The 19,779-nt window shown below is 42.2% G+C and overlaps 1 protein-coding gene across 5 annotated transcripts in view; it reads left to right on the plus strand.

Moving 5' to 3' along the window:
• The window catches only part of RABGAP1L (RAB GTPase activating protein 1 like), a 304,875-nt gene that overhangs the window by 199,964 nt on the left and 85,132 nt on the right, over positions 1-19,779 (plus strand). For all 5 annotated transcript variants that reach the window (XM_069737819.1, XM_069737817.1, XM_069737820.1 and 2 more), the window contains 2 exons: positions 3,142-3,267; positions 14,146-14,289. In XM_069737819.1, the coding sequence (XP_069593920.1) occupies positions 3,142-3,267; positions 14,146-14,289 (270 nt within the window). The remainder of the gene's footprint in view (positions 1-3,141; positions 3,268-14,145; positions 14,290-19,779) is intronic.

Below are 19,779 nucleotides of genomic sequence, written 5' to 3' on the forward strand. Positions count from 1 at the left end.
CTATTTTCCGTATTCTTACCAGTTTGTATGATTTTATTTTTTTTTTTAGCAGCAAAAGTCACAAAATGCTTTAAAAATTTAAAAAAAAATGCTCAAATTTGAAAACTCTTCCAGAAATCTTACCCTACGGGGGGAGACTGATGTGAGATGCTCCTAAAAGATCAAATAATTCAACTGTTGGTTAAAATTAAATTTATGAATCTGACAACAGAAAAAAAATGGATAATCAAATTTGTCGAGGGGAAAAAAAAAAGACTGTTTTAAAAGAAAGGATACTTAAAAACTAGCACAAAGCATTTAGAGAATAAGATGCAAATACTAAAGCCACTAAAAAGGTTTAAATTACTCCAGAAGAGCGGAGAAACAATAATGGTGAAGCAGAGCCTTCAAGTCTAGAATTGCCCCAAGTGGACACTGAAAATCTGAAGATTTTTTTTAAATATTTTATTAAAATAAAACATTGGCAACATATAAAAAGAAAAACACTTTTAACATAAAACCCTGATTTAAACAGTGGGTCATTATTTGATGACACATTCCTTTAAGAAATATGGTAGGTCGCCTTGGAGGTGTCTTGATTTATGTTGCTGTCTTGTTACACAGACCTGCCTTGTACCAGTTAGTTTCCTCACTCAGATCATTGTATTATTGCTTTGGAGTTGTATCAGTTTGTCTTTCTGTAAATCCTATGTAGTCTTCATAGCAAAAAGATAAACATAATTAATAGAAATTCACCATCACATTATACTCTAGAGAAAACTTTAAAAAAAAAAAAAAAATTTAAATGTATGGATTTGAGGCTAAAGAGAATTTTTTGCCATTGGGGAAATGCCTGTCCAGTAGTGATGAGCGAACATGGTCGGGATAACCCCTTATCTGAGCACGATCGCTCATCGCTACTGCTCAGTCGTAAGCAGACAAAGGAGAATCTCCCGTGAGGTCGAGGTTTCCAGCCTTGGTTCAATCCGTCTTTTCGATGAGTGCCCACTACCATTGTGTAATAAAGATATGTAGGGGTTGTCCACCTTAATTGCATGTTTTTGGAGCTAGAAATCACCTTTTGGGCTTTGTTACAAATGTTGCACCGTTTGGCTTTTACAGGCTCTTTGTTTCTCTGCGTATTCAACTTAGATGTGGTCTGTCAACTTAGATCTGGTCCGTTCAACTTAGATGTGGACTATTCAACGTTCATGTGCTTTGTTCAACTTATATGTGGTCCTTTCAACTTAGATGTGGATAGATATGGACCGGTCAACCTAGATGGAGTCTGTTCAACTTAGATGTGGTCCGTTCAACTTAGATGTGGTCCGTTCAACTTAGATGTAGACCGTTCAACTTAGATGAGGACCGTTCAACTTATGTGGTTCGTTCAACTTATGTGGTTCGTTCAACTTAGATGTAGACCGTTGAACTTAGATGTGGTCCGTTCAACTTGGATGTGGTCCGTTCAACTTAGATGTGGTTCGTTCAACTTAGATGTAGACCGTTCAACTTAGATGTGGTCCATTCAACTTAGATGTGGTCCATTCAACTTAGATGTGATCCATTCAACTTAGATGTGGTCTGTTTACCTTAGATGTGGTCCATTCAATTTAGATGTAGTCCGTTCAACTTAGATGTAAACTGTTCAACTTGGATGTGGTCCGTTCAACTTAGATGTACACCGTTCAACTTAGATGTGGACCGTTCAACTTATGTGGTTCGTTCAACTTAGATGTAGACCCTTGAACTTAGATGTGGTCCATTCAACTTAGATGTGGTCCGTTCAACTTAGATGTGGTCCGTTCAACTTAGATGTGGTCCGTTTACCTTAGGTGTGGTCTGTTCACCTTAGATATAGTCCGTGGCCATAAATAAGTTAAAAAGCAGAGAAAAAGACAGATAAGAGTTACAAACATAACATAAAAAAAGCTCACTCATGGATTCTCATTTAAAGGAATATTCCCATCTCCAAAATCCTGTCTTAATATGTAGTAGGTGTAATGATAATATTCACGAATATCTCCAATTAGAATTGTTGTATAGTTCTCCTGATAACCTATATAGCTTACCCCATGTGCAAGGCATTCCAGTACCTAAGTATCCATGGTTACAACCACTCATAGTGACAGTTGGCGGTTAGTGGTTGTAACCACACATACCTAAGTGGCATGGCTTATCAGAAGAACTATACTACATTTCTAATTGTAGTTATTTGCTAAAATTATTATTATATATAATTTTATATTAATAATATATTATTATTATACCTACTATATATTGGGATAGGATCTCGAAGATGGGAATACCACTTTAACTCATTCTATACTTAGCAATAGGCAGTGCAACCCCCAGGGTATAGAAAGGCAAGCGGTGCAATTTTTTAAAACTAAAACCCAATTGCAAAAATGTTTTTATTTTTTTGCTCAAAGTACATGCATTTATTTATAAAAGATGCCTGTGATTGTGTCCATATCCTTTAGAAACAAGCTAGTCATAAGCCACTTTAAATTTCCTTATTTCAGTGCAGTTAGATAGTGCAGTTAGATACCATAATTGGATAATTTCCTATATATAGGCTCTACTTGTTGTTTTACCCCCAGTTTAGGTGCGAGTGTCCTCTTTTTGCCTGTTCCCTGTATAGACCGCACATTTACGTCTCCTTTGTATACAATTTTTTAGTTGGACTATGAAGCGAGATGCTGTTAGGACCGCTGACAGAGAGAAAAGGATCTGTGTCTGAGCGTCTGCCCTTGCGTTTGGCACATCCTGAATGTTCCTTTATTTGTATTCAGGTTCTTTATAGATGCAGCTAGTTTATACAGAACACAATCAGCTCTGCAGCGCGGGATATACAGGCGGGAGACACAAAGCTGGCAGCGCTGCCCTCTCTTATTTTCTTTTATTATTATCCCGCTGAATGCTTTTCTTAGCCGCTATTTAAGGGAACGCTCATCTTTGCATAAATAAAATGAAGATGCGAAAAGTCACAAGTTATAGGAAAAGGATTAACTAGCTAATCTGAGTGTTGAGAACAAAATGGTATCGGGCTTAGTTGCTGCCTAAGACGTTGGGAGCTGTAGAAGATCATGAGTCTTATAAAATGCCTAAGATCAGTGACACTTTTATGTTTTTTTGTTTGTTTGTTTGTTTGTTTTGCAGATGCCAGAAGAGCAGGCATTTTGTGTACTGGTCAGAATCATGTACGATTATCAGTTTAGGAACCTGTACAAGAATAACTTTGAAGATCTGCATTGCAAGTTTTTCCAACTTGAGCGTTTGCTGCAGGTGAGTTTACGCAAAGGGTCTTACATCTCAAGCTCCTAGTGTGAGGCTATGTGCACACGTTCAGGTTTTTTCGCGGTAAAAACGCTATAAAAACTCATTAAAAACGCATACATTATGCATTCTATCATTTAGAATGCATTCTGCATGTTATGTGCACATGGATGCGTTTTTTTCTGCGAAAAAAACGCATCGCGGTAAAAAAATGAGCATGTTCATTATTTTTGTGGATTTTCTGCGTTTTTCCCGCAATTCTATGCATTTGGGAAAAAACGCACCAAAAACGCATCAAAAACGCGGTAAAATCGCTGTAAAAATGCATGCGGATTTCTGGCAGAAATGTCTGGTTTTTGTCAGGAAAATTTCTGCAAGAAATCCTGACGTGTGCACATACCCTTAAACTACCCAAATAGTATTCATTAAAAATGTCCTTTCATTTTGCTGCTGTATAGTCTGTGTAACTACTTCATATAACTGGTTGTCCTGCTGCTTCTGACATAGAACTGTTCTTTTTACACTCCATCGCTTCCTTCTCTGAGCATTAAAGATCAGAGGAAGAAAAAAAAACAGGTCAGAGTGTGGAGAGGAGGGAAAGCATTCAAGGAGGGAGGGAGGGCAGCTTACACAAGCTGTACATAGAGAAGAAGGCAAACAGAACGCCGGGGAAGGGGGTAAAATCGCACAGGTGTACTAGCATACAGGGAGAGGACCCAAGGCAGACTCTGCATGGAGGTGAAAGGACCCAAGGCAGACTCTGCATGGAGGTGAAAGGGGAATTAAACTCCTAAATATCTGTGTCTATTAAAACGATGGAGCAGAAATCTGTTACAATATATACAAAGTAAAATCGGCACAGAAGTTAAATCCTCTTGATATATGAAAGCTAGTAAAGACAACAGCATCCTGGATGCACAACCTTAGATGTAGCATATATACCAATCACAAAAAATAGCCCCAAAGATATAATAGCCCATATACAAATGGGCAAAGTATCTGCATATATATATATGATACACCACCTGAGATACTCTCTAGTAAAAAAGGGAGTCTCAAACCTAGATACTTGATAAAACAATTAAGTTTTATTAATGCAAACATTTAAAACATAATACAGAAAAAGGTGCTTGATTGTACCAAAAGAGGGACTCAATGTCCTGGGAAACCTACACACTAAACCCAATACGTACTGTGGCCATGTGCAGACACAATGAACTGGGGAGAAAAGATACCCTAATAAGGCCCACTGCGCACAGGGGTATAACTAGATAATGTGCTAACATAGCCGCCCAAAAGGCAATACATACAGAAGTGTGTGCACACAAAATACCCCAATAGATCCAGCGCAGTGGCACATAGGTAAATCAACATATGTCCCAGATAAAAAACCGGCAAGTACATACCGCTGTGCGGATGGGTGTGGAAGTATGGGACGCCTCCCGTAGAAGCAGTGCGAAACGCGCGTCGGGGCAGAGGGACGTCCGGGCTTCCACACCGATCCGCACAGCGGTATGTACTTGCCGGTTTTTTAATTTTTTAATTTGCATTTGTTTTTGCTCTAGATTTCTAATGACTGGCATATCAGGTCGCTAAAAAATAGGTATAATTTTTTTACTCAGGGGCAAGCACCTCTTTATCCATGCTGACAGGTTCCCTTTCAATATTTAGGTCATCAGGCTTTTTATTTTTTTTACTATTTTTTTTTTATATACAACCCAAGCAAACTGTATAGAATGTTAAGATTCTTTCCTTCCGCTGCTGGAGAAAAGGCATTAAAAATCCGCAAAAACAAGCGAAACCGACGTTCATTTGCATTATGTTTGCTCTGGGGCTGCTGTTTATTTAACGAGCAGAGGCAGCACCCCAGAGCGAGCATGAAGAAGATGAGAGCTGGCTGTAATTTGCATTCAGCTTGCAGTGTTTTCCATTGCCCCTGTCAAGCAGGGAGGACACAAAAATAAAACGCACATTTTCTGCACATAAAAATAACTTAACATGTGGTCTAACAATATGTGAGCTTTTTACTCTTTTAATATTAAAAACACTGCAAGATTTATGAACCCCTGCTAGGATAAGTTCTGAACTGTAAGCTCTACGGACAAGTCCTCCTCATTTTATTTCATAGTTACCTTTTTATTTGTCTATTTATGCAAGGTTTTTGTTTTTTTTGTTTTTTTTTAGCAGAGTGGTACCTTTTGTAATAACATCAGTACTAGGTACCAGTCTAGAGCTGTTGCGGCCACTTGGGCGACTTGTACCACCATACAGTGGCTAACATTTTATATTGATGTGTACATCCACATAATTAAAAAAAAATCTATCTAATCCTAGAAATTCATTTTTTCTTGCCTTGTGAACACCGATGAAAATCTTCTATATTCAAACAGATCAGCGGGTGCTCTGACTTCAGTAGTGGTGGATGGGATACATAACCCTGGGGTTCTTATAGTAAACAAAGGCCCCCAAACACATTAGACTAAACTTGGTACAAATCCACTGATCTCGGCAGGGTCGGCAGCAGTCTGATGTGAATTGGAATCTTCCGAAGGTTCCTAGAAACATAATGTCTGGGGAGAGAAAGAACAGGCCTGTTGAGTTTTAGTGGATGATCTTGTTCTCTGTGAGATGAGCTTCTGCCAAAAGAGTCTGGAGGCGGAGTGAGGAGGAAGAGGCAGATTGAGGAGGGAGGAGGAGGAGGCGGAGTGAGGAGGAGGAGGAGTGAGGAGGAGGAGGCAGATTGAGGAGTGAGGAGGAGGAGGCGGAATGAGGAGGAGGGGGCGGAGTGAGGAGGAGGAGGCGGAGTGAGGAGGAAGAGGCAGATTGAGGAGGGAGGAGGAGGAGGAGGCGGAGTGAGGAGGAGGAGGAGTGAGGAGGAGGAGGCAGATTGAGGAGTGAGGAGGAGGAGGCGGAATGAGGAGGAGGGGGCGGAGTGAGGAGGAGGAGGCGGAGTGAGGAGGAGGAGGCGGAGTGAGGAGGAGGAGGCGGAGTGAGGAGGAGGAGGCGGAGTGAGGAGGAGGAGGCAGATTGAAGAGGAGGAGGCAGATTGAGGAGGAGGCGGAATGAGGAGGAGGAGGCGGAATGAGGAGGAGGGGGCGGAGTGAGGAGGAGGAGGCGGAGTGAGGAGGAGGAGGCAGATTGAGGAGGAGGCGGAGTGAGGAGGAGGAGGCGGAGTGAGGAGGAGGAGGCAGAGTGAGGATGAGGCGGAGTGAGGAGGAGGAGGCAGATTGAGGAGGAGGAGGAGGCGGATTGAGGAGGAGGAGGCAGATTGAGGAGGAGGCAGAGTGAGGAGGAGGAGGCGGAGTGAGGAGGAGGAGGTGGATTGAGGAGGAGGAGGTAGATTGAGGAGTGAGGAGGAGGCGGAGTGAGGAGGAGGCAGATTGAGGAGGAGGAGGTGGAGTGAGGAAGAGGAGGCGGAGTGAGGAGGAGGAGGCAGATTGAGGAGGAGGAGGCGGAGTGAGGAGGAGGAGGCAGATTGAGGAGTGAGGAGGAGGAGGCAGATTGAGGAGTGAGGAGGAGGCAGATTGAGGAGTGAGGAGGAGGAGGCAGATTGAGGAGTGAGGAGGAGGAGGCAGATTGAGGAGTGAGGAGGAGGAGGCAGATTGAGGAGTGAGGAGGAGGAGGCAGACTGAGGAGTGAGGAGGAGGCGGATTGAGGAGGAGAAGGCAGATTGAGGATTGAGGAGGAGGCAGATTGAGGATTGAGGAGGAGGCAGATTGAGGAGTGAGGAGGAGGCGGATTGAGGAGTGAGGAGGAGGCGGATTGAGGAGGAGGAGGCGGAGTGAGGAGGAGGAGGCAGATTGAGGAGTGAGGAGGAGGCGGAGTGAGGAGGACGAGGCGGAGTGAGGAGGAGGAGGCGGATTGAGGAGGAGGAGGCAGATTGAGGAGGAGGCAGATTGAGGAGGCGGAGTGAGGAGGAAGAGGCAGATTGAGGAGTGAGGATGAGGAGGCGGAGTGAGGAGGCGGAGTGAGGAGGAGGCAGATTGAGGAGTGAGGAGGCAGATTGAGGAGTGAGGAGGAGGCAGATTGAGGAGGAGGCAGATTGAGGAGTGAGGAGGAGGAGGCGGAGTGAGGAGGAGGAGGTAGATTGAGGAGTGAGGAGGAGGCGGAGTGAGGAGGAGGAGGCGGAGTGAAGAGGAGGAGGCAGATTGAGGAGGCGGAGTGAGGAGGAGGAGGCAGATTGAGGAGGAGGAGGCAGATTGAGGAGTGAGGAGGAGGCAGATTGAGGAGTGAGGAGGAGGAGGCAGATTGAGGAGTGAGGAGGAGGAGGCAGATTGAGGAGTGAGGAGGAGGAGGCAGATTGAGGAGGAGGAGGTGGATTGAGGAGGAGGAGGCGGATTGAGGAGTGAGGAGGAGGAGGCGGATTGAGGAATCTGGAGGTGTACAATCCGGATCAAGGAGTCTGGAGGAGGCAGATCAAGTAGTGAGGAGACGGTGTATCGAGGAGTTTGGAGGAGGAGACGGATCGAGGAATCTGGAGGAGGAGGCAGATCGAGGAATCTGGAGGAGGAGGTGGATTGAGGAGGAGGAGGTGGATCCGAGGAGTCTGGAGGAGACAGATCAAGTAGTGAGGAGGAGGAGGAGGTGGATCGAGGAGTAGACAGATCAAGAAGTCTGGAGGAGGAGGAGGCGTATGGAGGATCGAGGAGGCGGAACGACGAGTGGAGAGGTGGATCGAGGAGTCAGGAGGGTGAGGTGGACCGAGGAGCCTGGAGGAGGTAATTAACTGAGGAGCCTGGTGGAGGAGGCGGACCGAGGAGCCTGAAGGAGGAGGCGGACCAAGGAGACTGAAGGAGGAGGCGGACCAAGGAGACTGAAGGAGGAGGCGGACCAAGGAGCCTGAAGGAGGAGGCGGACCAAGGAGCCTGAAGGAGGAGGCAGACCAAGGAGCCTGAAGGAGGAGGCAGACCAAGGAGACTGAAGGAGGAGGCGGACCAAGGAGCCTGAAGGAGGAGGCGGACCAAGGAGCCTGAAGGAGGAGGTGGACCAAGGAGCCTGAAGGAGGAGGCGGACCAAGGAGCCTGAAGGAGGAGGCGGACCAAGGAGACTGAAGGAGGAGGCGGACCAAGGAGACTGAAGGAGGCAAACCTAAGGGTTCTGAAGAAGGAGGCAGGCTGAGGTGCCCGGGAGGAGCGCTCTCGCGGAGCTGAGCGTACCTGTGTATGGGGGGTCAGTTGAGATAGCTGTTGGCTGAATGATCGCTCACCCGACACTCTCTAATGTGTATGGGGCATTCTCTCTCTCTGCTCATGCAGATATGAAGGTATTTTTTATGTACAGACTTCGAGGTCATTTATGAAATGGGATTTTTGGATTTTATTGCAGCCACTGGGGAAAAAATAGTCTTTCTGAATATCCCCACCATTTCTTTAACCCCATCTCGCATACACTACATACGGTAAATTATTGGACTAATGGTATGATGCCAGTGCCGGATGCCTGTTAATTGAGATGCTGATTTTTTTTTTTCTGCAGGATGGGGCTTTATACTGGCAGCTCATTTCTGTACTGTGAAATGGAAGTCTGAAATAATCATCTCCCTGTCACAAATAAACCCAGAATACCGTGTCCATAAATGTATTCACTTAGTCTCTTGCTGCAGGAACCTGTTGCCATAAATAATAGTTATGCCCCTTATACCGGGATAAGTCATCAGCAGCTAGTTCTCACAGGGGAAGCCGAGGACAGCGCACCTATCTGTACTATGCGGCAGATACTGATGGACCAGCCAGAAGGAGTGTCAGCGATACAAGAAGGGGCCGACCAGTAGGACTGATCTATAGAGAGGGACCACCCCCTTGACTCTTTAGCAGTAATTTACCATACGGCGTGCCCCTTTGACCAGGATAAGTCACCACAAGCTGGCTGTTGTGCGCAGTGTGCGGATGATGCTGAGGACGGTACACTTTGCTCTGTTGGGCACGTGCCTGATGCAAGAAAGCATAATGTATCAAGCAAGAAGGGGCTGCCCAGCCTGACTGTTCTCAAAAAGAAATTATCCTGCGGCATGCGACATTTGTAAACTTTTTTTATTTAAGATAATGCATCTTTTTTTTTTTTTTTTGCATGGGCACGTTTTTTAGAAACATCCCATTCACTATAAAATGGAATTGAGCAAAAAGATTTGCACTGACATAAGTAGTAAGTGCCGGGGTCGAGGATGTCTTCCCCAGGAGTGAGGTGTGATCTCTCGGATCTTTTAGCCAGTTGTGGTTTTGTGGGGTAAAAGGTCCGGACCGGTTCTTTTTAAATCCCGGTAACCTCTTGAATTGTGTTTATTTTTGCAACAAACTGTTACATTGTATCTTTCCATTATGATTTGTTTACCCCTGGCGCTCTGCTTTTCCAGGGGCTGTTGAGTCGATACTATGGCTCCCTGGCTAGTGTTTGCTTTCTCTGTGTTTGTATATTAAATATTTGTGTATACATATGCAGGCGCACAGCCCAAGCCATGCTACTGTCAATATTACTCTAAACTTTGCTTTTAAAATAATGGCCATCTGTTTCTTCATTCCCCCATTCTGCATAGCAAACAGTCTGGATGTCACTGTTGTTTTGTTTTTTTAGAACAGTGTTTACTCCCAGATTTTTTGATATTACACAAGCCAAATAAAAAGCATCGTAACCTAATATGCCATGTCTTCTCAGAAAGGAAAAAAAAATCAACTTATTGTCTAATATTTGTCATGCTTCTGAAAACCCTAGCGATCTCGAACGTTGGCTGTAAGATCCCATTGAGGGGCTACGTCTGTCGCAGCAAAAGTTGCTCCATCTTGGAGGGAGATAATCGAAACAACCCCATTTGAGGATTATCCTCATCTTACTAGGTTATTATGATCAGTGAGGAAGGGGGGGGTCAGGGTGTCTAAACTTTTGGGACTTATAATGATCTAGAGAACTCAAACGAACATTGACAATATCTATCCATTCCCATCTGGAGCTCCTTGGAAATGATAGTTGTTATCTTAAATACCATTGCTCTCCGTTTCAGTCTACAATCCTTATTGATTTTCAGACTCCCTGATCTGCAGTTTGAAGTCTGAACCAACAAACCACAAAAGAAAAGGTGCACAAAATGTCCAAAATAGACAAAATCTTTATTGAATATATGCATATTAAAACAAGGAATGCAAAAGCAGTGGGTAAAAAATAGCAGCAGATGTCATGTACAAAACGCATGGAGCAAGACCACAGAACCCCCACAAATCAGCGCACTGGAAGAGATACAATAAATAACAAAAGCAAAGAGTACTGCCTAATTAATACTGCTGACATATAGAAAATAACAGAACTCCTAAATAGTTAATGGCTCCATCTGAAAAATCTCGGAGCGTACCACATAAAACGCACAGGAGCCTATACCAACAGATGGCGGCAAAAGATAATACCAATATAAAGACAATAGATGCAGAGAATCATTATATATCTCTTACCAGTTGCTGACGTGGGGACAGTGTCCGCTCCAAACCCACCCCAACGCGCGTTTCGGAGATGTCCTTCCTCAGGGGGCGTGTCTAGTCAGTCACCAAAGGGGGGTATTTTATATGAACTCCATGGTCCCAATTAGCCAATGCGCACAAGCGCTAGGTAGTACGGGCGTCAGACCGGCACCGGAAAGCACGGGCCCATGCGATCCGGCGCCAGGCTGCGACCCGGAAGTATCAGGTAAACCACCAACCTATTGCGCAAGACCGGAAATATGTGCGCGGCCATAAGAGAACCAGGGACGCCGCAATAGAATATCAGCGCTATACAGAACCGGAAGTACAGATGCGGCCATCTTACGAGAGGGCAAACATTGCCAATACATGGCGCCACAATATAGCACCCCCAGCATGCAAGAAATTAGAATAAAGGGTATTATGAGGAATCATCCACTACCAATAATGTAAGGAAGGAGATGATTCCTCAGTCGCCACCAATATTACAAAACCCCATATATTTATATATATACATATATAGATGTATAAGAACATATCCCATATGTACATTACAACCAATAAAAAGACACGCACATATCACAAAATCTATAAATCATTACAGTACGTGACATATATATCAACCAGAAACATAAAAAGTATCCTAGATAACAATAATATATATAATTTATCTGGCTGGTAAAGGATAGAAATAGATAAAACATGGAGCTGAACAAAAGCGACGCAGATTATTCAATGTATAATTACAACACATACCCCAAATATAACTGAATACAAATGCATACAAAGGGAAACAATAAGACACCAAGTACGGTAAGGCACCAAGTACAAAATACAGAACAAGCCGCACAAATTGTTGGTCCAACGCTGTTCATGCACTTCACCGGAACTGGATATCAGATGAATGACAAGACGACTAGCGAAAAAGATGCTATAAAAATAAAACAAAAATGTGAAAATATAATACAACACAAATAAAATACAATTAAAAACCAGTACAGAGATCCGCATACCCAGCCAATCCCAAGAAACCGACTCACAGAAAAGGGACGAATGAGAGACACTCATTAAGGCCGTATGGATGTACGGTGTTCAACTGCCAGATCCATCTGGCCTCCATCTCTGCATCTATTGTCTTTATATTGGTATTATCTTTTGCCGCCATCTGTTGGTATAGGCTCCTGTGCGTTTTATGTGGTACGCTCCGAGATTTTTCAGATGGAGCCATTAACTATTTAGGAGTTCTGTTATTTTCTATATGTCAGCAGTATTAATTAGGCAGTACTCTTTGCTTTAGTTATTTATTGTATCTCTTCCAGTGCGCTGATTTGTGGGGGTTCTGTGGTCTTGCTCCATGCGTTTTGTACATGACATCTGCTGCTATTTTTTACCCACTGCTTTTGCATTCCTTGTTTTAATATGCATATATTCAATAAAGATTTTGTCTATTTTGGACATTTTGTGCACCTTTTCTTTTGTGGTTATGGGCAATGTTTGCCCTCTCGTAAGATGGCCGCATCTGTACTTCCGGTTCTGTATAGCGCTGATATTCTATTGCGGCGTCCCTGGTTCTCTTATGGCCGCGCACATATTTCCGGTCTTGCGCAATAGGTTGGTGGTTTACCTGATACTTCCGGGTCGCAGCCTGGCGCCGGATCGCATGGGCCCGTGCTTTCCGGTGCCGGTCTGACGCCCGTACTACCTAGCGCTTGTGCGCATTGGCTAATTGGGACCATGGAGTTCATATAAAATACCCCCTTTGGTGACTGACTAGACACGCCCCCTGAGGAAGGATATCTCCGAAACGCGCGTTGGGGTGGGTTTGGAGCGGACACTGTCCCCACGTCAGCAACTGGTAAGAGATATATAATGATTCTCTGCATCTATTGTCTTTATATTGGTATTATCTTTTGCCGCCATCTGTTGGTATAGGCTCCTGTGCGTTTTATGTGGTACGCTCTGAGATTTTTCAGATGGAGCCATTAACTATTTAGGAGTTCTGTTATTTTCTATATGTCAGCAGTATTAATTAGGCAGTACTCTTTGCTTTTGTTATTTATTGTATCTCTTCCAGTGCGCTGATTTGTGGGGGTTCTGTGGTCTTGCTCCATGCGTTTTGTACATGACATCTGCTGCTATTTTTTACCCACTGCTTTTGCATTCCTTGTTTTAATATGCATATATTCAATAAAGATTTTGTCTATTTTGGACATTTTGTGCACCTTTTCTTTTGTGGTTTGTTGCTTCTGCTAGTGTAGGTGTGTCCTGTGACATTCCGTATACAGGCGCTAGTTACCCCTCACGTATATTTGGTTGATACATCATGTGTAGAGGGGATGCTAGATTGTGCCTGTTTTGTATTCCGTGTCTTTAGTTTGAAGTCTGATCAAAGTTTCAGATATGTCTCTTGTGGGATTGTCCCTCCCTGTATTATAGGCTGGATATGAGCCCTGTGTGTATCCAGGATGTTGTAGTCTTCACTCATATATGAGCACAGCTTCTATCCTGCACCTATTTCCACTCCACATGTTTACTCCTATATAGCCTTCCCTGAGACTGTACATGTTTTCTCCCCTCTCCACTAGAGATCTGTGTACAACGGCCTCCCTGCTGCTATCTCTAACATTGAGAGTAAACGGGAAAGCAGGGAATGCTGTCAGATCTGAGCAGGAGCTCATTATTCATTCTGCAAAAGCATTCCAGTAGATAAGTCATACAGATGTTCTACAACAGAACATTTTTTTTTAACAAAGACTATTTAGGAAGTTACTTCTATTTGTATTTAGGAAGCAAATTGATAATGACAAAAATCCGTGTATAAGTGTACATAGCCTTTGAAAGTTGTTTTTTTTTGCATCAATTAACCTTTTAAGTGATAAACAACTGTTTTGTATCAATTAACAAAATGCAAAGTGAATAAAGAAAAAAGAAATGAAGATAAAGAAATAAGTTTTTTTTTTTTTAATCTTTGTCGTCAAAACAACATTGAAATTTAATTTCTGCTAGGTACTTGTCACTTGCACATAGTTTTTGAGGAAACTCAGCAGGAAGGTTGCTCCAAACATCTTGGAGAACCAACCTCAGCTCTTGCTACTTTTCTCTTTATGTAATCCCAGACTGACTGGATGATGTGAGATCAGGGCTCTTTGGGGGCAGGATCATCCACTTCCAGGACTTTTTTTACCCTAAGATACTTGTTAAAGAAGCCCACCTCCCAGCAAAGTTTTTTAATCCTCCGTCTTGCCCTTAATAGTTGGAAAATACCAAATAAAGTTGACATATGGATAAACTGTTTTTGCTCCTTAGACCCAGTTGAGAAGTTGAAATCGTTCATGTGGTGTCCTATAACAATCATCTACTCTTCCTGCTTGATTAGTAGAAATGGATGATCAGGTTGTAATGGTTTGTGCACAATTACATATTTTTTTTCTGTTCTCCCATTTGCTAGGACCTGCTGCCTGACCTTTACTCCCACTTTATGTCGCTGAATTTGGAAGCCCACATGTACGCCTCCCAGTGGTTCTTGAGCTTGTTCACAGCCAAGTTTCCCCTCTGCATGGTCTTCCACATCATGGACCTTCTGCTTTGTGAGGTAGAATCAATTTTATTGTAGTTATGAGTAGTTTTTTTTTTTAAGGAAAACCTTAAGTAAAAATATCAACTTAAAATGAGCTTGCTGTATTTGGTCAAACATTCAATTAACTCTCCCCAAATGTGATGACTGGAATTGATGATGTTGCTACTCACAATTGCTTTTTCAGGTTTGTGTCAGCCAAGCGACTCTTAGCAATAAGTTGTGAAAAGCTTTTATATAACTGAAGCAGTGGGAAGTCTGCTGTGTACATCACATAGGATACACTAAAGTTTCTGTATACACATCACATAGGAAGCACTGAGACTGCTGTAACAGCATTGAATAGGATACACTGAGACTGCTGAATACACATCACATAGGAGACCGTGAGACTGCAGTTTGCATCACATAGGAGACATCAGGACTGCTGTATATACATCCCAAAGGATACACTGAGACTGCTGTAAATACAGTACATCACGTGGTATACTGAGACTGCTGTGTATACATCACATGTGATATACTGAAACTGCTGTATATACATTACATGTGATATACTGAGACTGCTGTATATACATTACATGTGATATACTGAAACTGCTGTGTATACATCACATGTGATATACTGAAACTGATGTATATACATCACATGTGGTATACTGAGACTGCTGTATATACATTACATATGATATACTGAGACTGCTGTATATACATCACATGTGATATACTGAAACTGCTGTATATACATCACATGTGGTATACTGAGACTGCTGTGTATACATCACATGTGATATACTGAAACTGCTGTATATACATTACATGTGATATACTGAGACTGCTGTATATACATTACATGTGATATACTGAAACTGCTGTGTATACATCACATGTGATATACTGAAACTGATGTATATACATCACATATGGTATACTGAGACTGCTGTATATACATTACATATCATATACTGAGACTGCTGTATATACATCACATGTGATATACTGAAACTGCTGTATATACATCACATGTGGTATACTGAGACTGCTGTGTATACATCACATGTGATATACTGAAACTGCTGTATATACATTACATGTGATATACTGAGACTGCTGTATATACATCACATGTGATATACTGAAAGTGCTGTATATACATCACATGTGATATACTGAAAGTGCTGTAAATACATCACATGTGATATACTGAGACTGCTATATATACATCACATGTGATATACTGAGACTGCTGTATATACATTACATGTGATATACTGAGACTGCTGTATATACATCACATGTGATATACTGAGACTGCTGTATATACATCACAGGAAACACTGAGACTGTATTTCCATCACATGGGATATACTAAGGCTGTGCTTGTATATATGTCACAATGGATACTCTGAGACTGCTGTATAAAAACATGCATGTTTTGGGTTGTCATTATGATTTATAAAGAGAAAACACGGTAGTTTGACAATAAATGGCTTCACCCAACCACTAACCATGAGTGGAGGAAAAGTTTTGGTGTTATTCATATTCTCTGAACAAAAGTCCAAGACAGCAAAAATTCTGCCGGGGTATGTAAACTTTTGAGCACAACTGTATATATATATATATATATACTTTGAGTTAAAATCTAAAATTATTTTTTGCAACTGGGTAGCCTGTGTATTGAACCGTGTTTTGCTGGCTGCAGAACTAGTAAACGCAGCCCCCCATCAGTGAGCTCATTTTGGTGGTCTGACAGTGCGTTAGTATTTCTTTTATCTGTCTTTTTATGAGCTCCTCGCAGCTGAATTATGTCTACAGATCTCATGAAAGCTCAATAATAATCTGTATTCTTACATAGCGCCAACGTATTCCGCAGCGCTTTACAGTTTGCACACATTATCACCACTGTCCCCATTGGGACTCATAATCTAAATTCCCTATCAGTATGTCATTGGAATGTGGGAGGAAACCGGAGAGAACACGGGGAGAACATACAAACTCCGTGCCGATGTTGTCCTTGGTGGGATTTGAACCCAGGACGCCAGCGCTGTTATCATAAACGAGGTGATGTCTGAACGTTGTCAGATCAAGCTCGCTGACCGATCCTCAGTTAACTCATTATGCAAAAAACCAAACTGCTATTTTTTTTTATGAATCGAAATAGCAAAAATTAATTTTAGCCCCAAAAACATGCATTTAAGTAAAAACAAAAGTTCTAGAGGGGGTCTATTTTGCCTGTGATGTTACTGGGGAAACTGGAGGTCCATCAGGAAGACACTCTGACTTGATTTTGTCTCTTATTACAAGTAAAGGTTGTTCGAAGAGGAAAACCGCTCCGATAGCCGTCGATTAGAATTGGTCCAGCTGCAGCCTCGTACTGTCCGCTCTCCTAGTGGTTCGCCCACTTATGTGTCACCGTCTGAGCGCCAGATGGTCGGATTTATTTAGTTTCATACCAGATTAGAGATGGAATCGGCTACTTTAGACTTTAGGTATTATCAGGATTAGCTCATATGTTGTCAGTTTTCGACATAGAACATTGCCAGGAACTCAGGAAAGTGTTTTGCAGAGGATTTGTGTGACCCACATGTAAAGTAATTCCTCCTATGTGTGCGGGATCAGCTTCGTATGGTCTAAATGTTGGATCGTGGCAGTATTAATTAAAGTTTTAAATTTCTGCGCTTCTTAAAAGTTTCAGTAAAACGTCTCAATGAGATATCTCCATGTTATATCTGCATTTTATCATATTGTCTGTCACGTGGGGGAATTTGTTAGAAAAACCAACTGTAGGAATCGCCCCTTATCCATCTTCTGTCTGAGACCACCATCACTGAACTGATCCGGAACATGCTGCTTTGGTGCCCTCTTGTGGTTGTGTTTGGAAATTCATACATATGGCGAATTTCTCATTAGATGAGTTGCTAATCTCCTTATTAATATCCTTAATGTCTCTGGTTTGGATTCCAAAGCAGATCATTCGGGGGGGGTTTTCTTATTAGAATTATTGGTAATTGACTGGCATTCATGGGTTAAAAGAAAAGTGATGTTACAAACCTAAAAAAAATGTCACTGATTTCAACAATTTCAATTAACGGTGCATGCGGAAGTGCATTTAAATAAGTAAAAATATCTGTATAAGGAAACAATGGGTCCAGTGTTAAGAGAATCGAACATTTGATGACTACATATGTTTGATCAAAAAGATCATTAAAGTGGTTGCCTGCCTTTTTCTTAAATGCATGCATTTTTAGCTAAAAAATCATCACTGTAATTGGGTTTTATAAAAAAAAAAGTTCCATTATTTGCCTTTTAGTCAGTTTTTTAGTTCTCGGAACTTGTAACAGCTGATTTATGACAACGAGGTTGACTGTGCAGAAAACCAAACAGCCTGTAAAGGCAAAACAAGACAACATTTTTAATGTAATGGAATTGCAAACATGATTTTTAGCCCCAAATACATGTATTTAAGTGAAAAAAAAAATCTATATATTGTCCACAAACGTGGAAAAATGGGAAAGGAATGTATAACAAGCAAGGGAGTAACAAGTAACCGAGAGAAAACTGCAAGAAAAATGGGACCTCATCTCACAATATTAAATGGTGAAAACACAATGGGATAAAGCACACAGTGATGTCACAGATAATACACAGTGATGTGGAATTATTGGGAGAAAATACACTGTAATGTCTCAGTACAGGGATAAATCACACAGTGATGTCACAGTACAGGGATAAAGCACCCAGTGATGTCACAGTACAGAGATAATACACACAGTGATGTCACAGTACAGAGATAATAGACACAGTGATGTCACAGTACAGGGATAATACACACAGTGATGTCACAGTACAGGGATAATACACACAGTGATGTCACAGTACAGGGATAAATCACAGAGTGATGTCACAGTACAGGGATTATACACACAGTGATGTCACAGTACAGGGATAATACACACAGTGATGTCACAGTACAGGGATAATACACACAGTGATGTCACAGTACAGGGATAATACACACAGTGATGTCACAGTACAGGGATAAATCACAGAGTGATGTCACAGTACAGGGATAATACACACAGTGATGTCACAGTACAGGGAAAAATCACACAGTGATGTCACAGTACAGGGAAAAATCACACAGTGATGTCACAGTACAGGGATAAATCACAGTGATGTCACAGTATAGGGATAAATCACACAGTGATGTCACAGTACAGAGATAAATCGCACAGTGATGTCACAGTACAGGGATAAATCACCCAGTGATGTCACAGTACAGAGATAATACACACAGTGATGTCACAGTACAGGGATAATACACACAGTGATGTCACAGTACAGGGATAATATACACAATGATGTCACAGTACAGGGATAATACACAGTGATGTCACAGTACAGGGATAATAAACACAATGATGTCACAGTACAGGGATAATACACACAGTGATGTCACAATACAGGGAAAAATCACACAGTGATGTCACAGTACAGGGATAAATCACACAGTGATGTCACAGTATAGGGATAAATCACACAGTGATGTCACAGTACAGAGATAAATCGCGCAGTGATGTCACAGCACAGGGATAATACACACAGTGATGTCACAGTACAGGGATAATATACACAATGATGTCACAGTACAGGGATAATACACAGTGATGTCACAGTACAGGGATAATAAACACAATGATGTCACAGTACATGGATAATACACACAGTGATGTCACAATACAGGGAAAAATCACACAGTGATGTCACAGTACAGGGATAAATCACACAGTGATGTCACAGTACAGGGATAAATCACCCAGCGATGTCACAGTACAGGGATAAAGCACACAGTGATGTCACAATACAGAGATAAAGCACACAGTGATGTCACAGTACAGGGATAAATCACACAGTGATGTCACAGTACAGGGATAAAGCACACAGTGATGTCACAGTACAGGGATAATACACACAGTGATGTCACAGTACAGGGATAATACACACAGTGATGTCACAGTGCAGAGATAAACCACACAGTGATGGCACAGTACAGGGATAAATCACACAGTGATGTCACAGTACAGGGATAATAAACACAATGATGTCACAGTACAGGGATAATACACACAGTGATGGCACAGTACAGGGATAAATCACACAGTGATGTCACAGTACAGGGATAAAGCACACAGTGATGTCACAGTACAGGGATAAATCACACAGTGATGTCACAGTACAGGGATAATACACACAGTGATGTCACAGTACAGGGATAATATACACAATGATGTCACAGTACAGGGATAATAAACACAGTGATGTCACAGTACAGGGATAATAGACACAGTGATGTCACAGTACAGGGATAATAGACACAGTGATGTCACAGTACAGGGATAATAGACACAGTGATGTCACAGTACAGGGATAATACACACAATGATGTCACAGTACAGGGATAATACACACAGTGATGTCACAGTACAGTGATGTCACAGTACAGAGATA

This window comes from Ranitomeya imitator, chromosome 8 (genome assembly GCF_032444005.1).
Source record: "Ranitomeya imitator isolate aRanImi1 chromosome 8, aRanImi1.pri, whole genome shotgun sequence".
Lineage (NCBI taxonomy): Eukaryota > Metazoa > Chordata > Amphibia > Anura > Dendrobatidae > Ranitomeya > Ranitomeya imitator.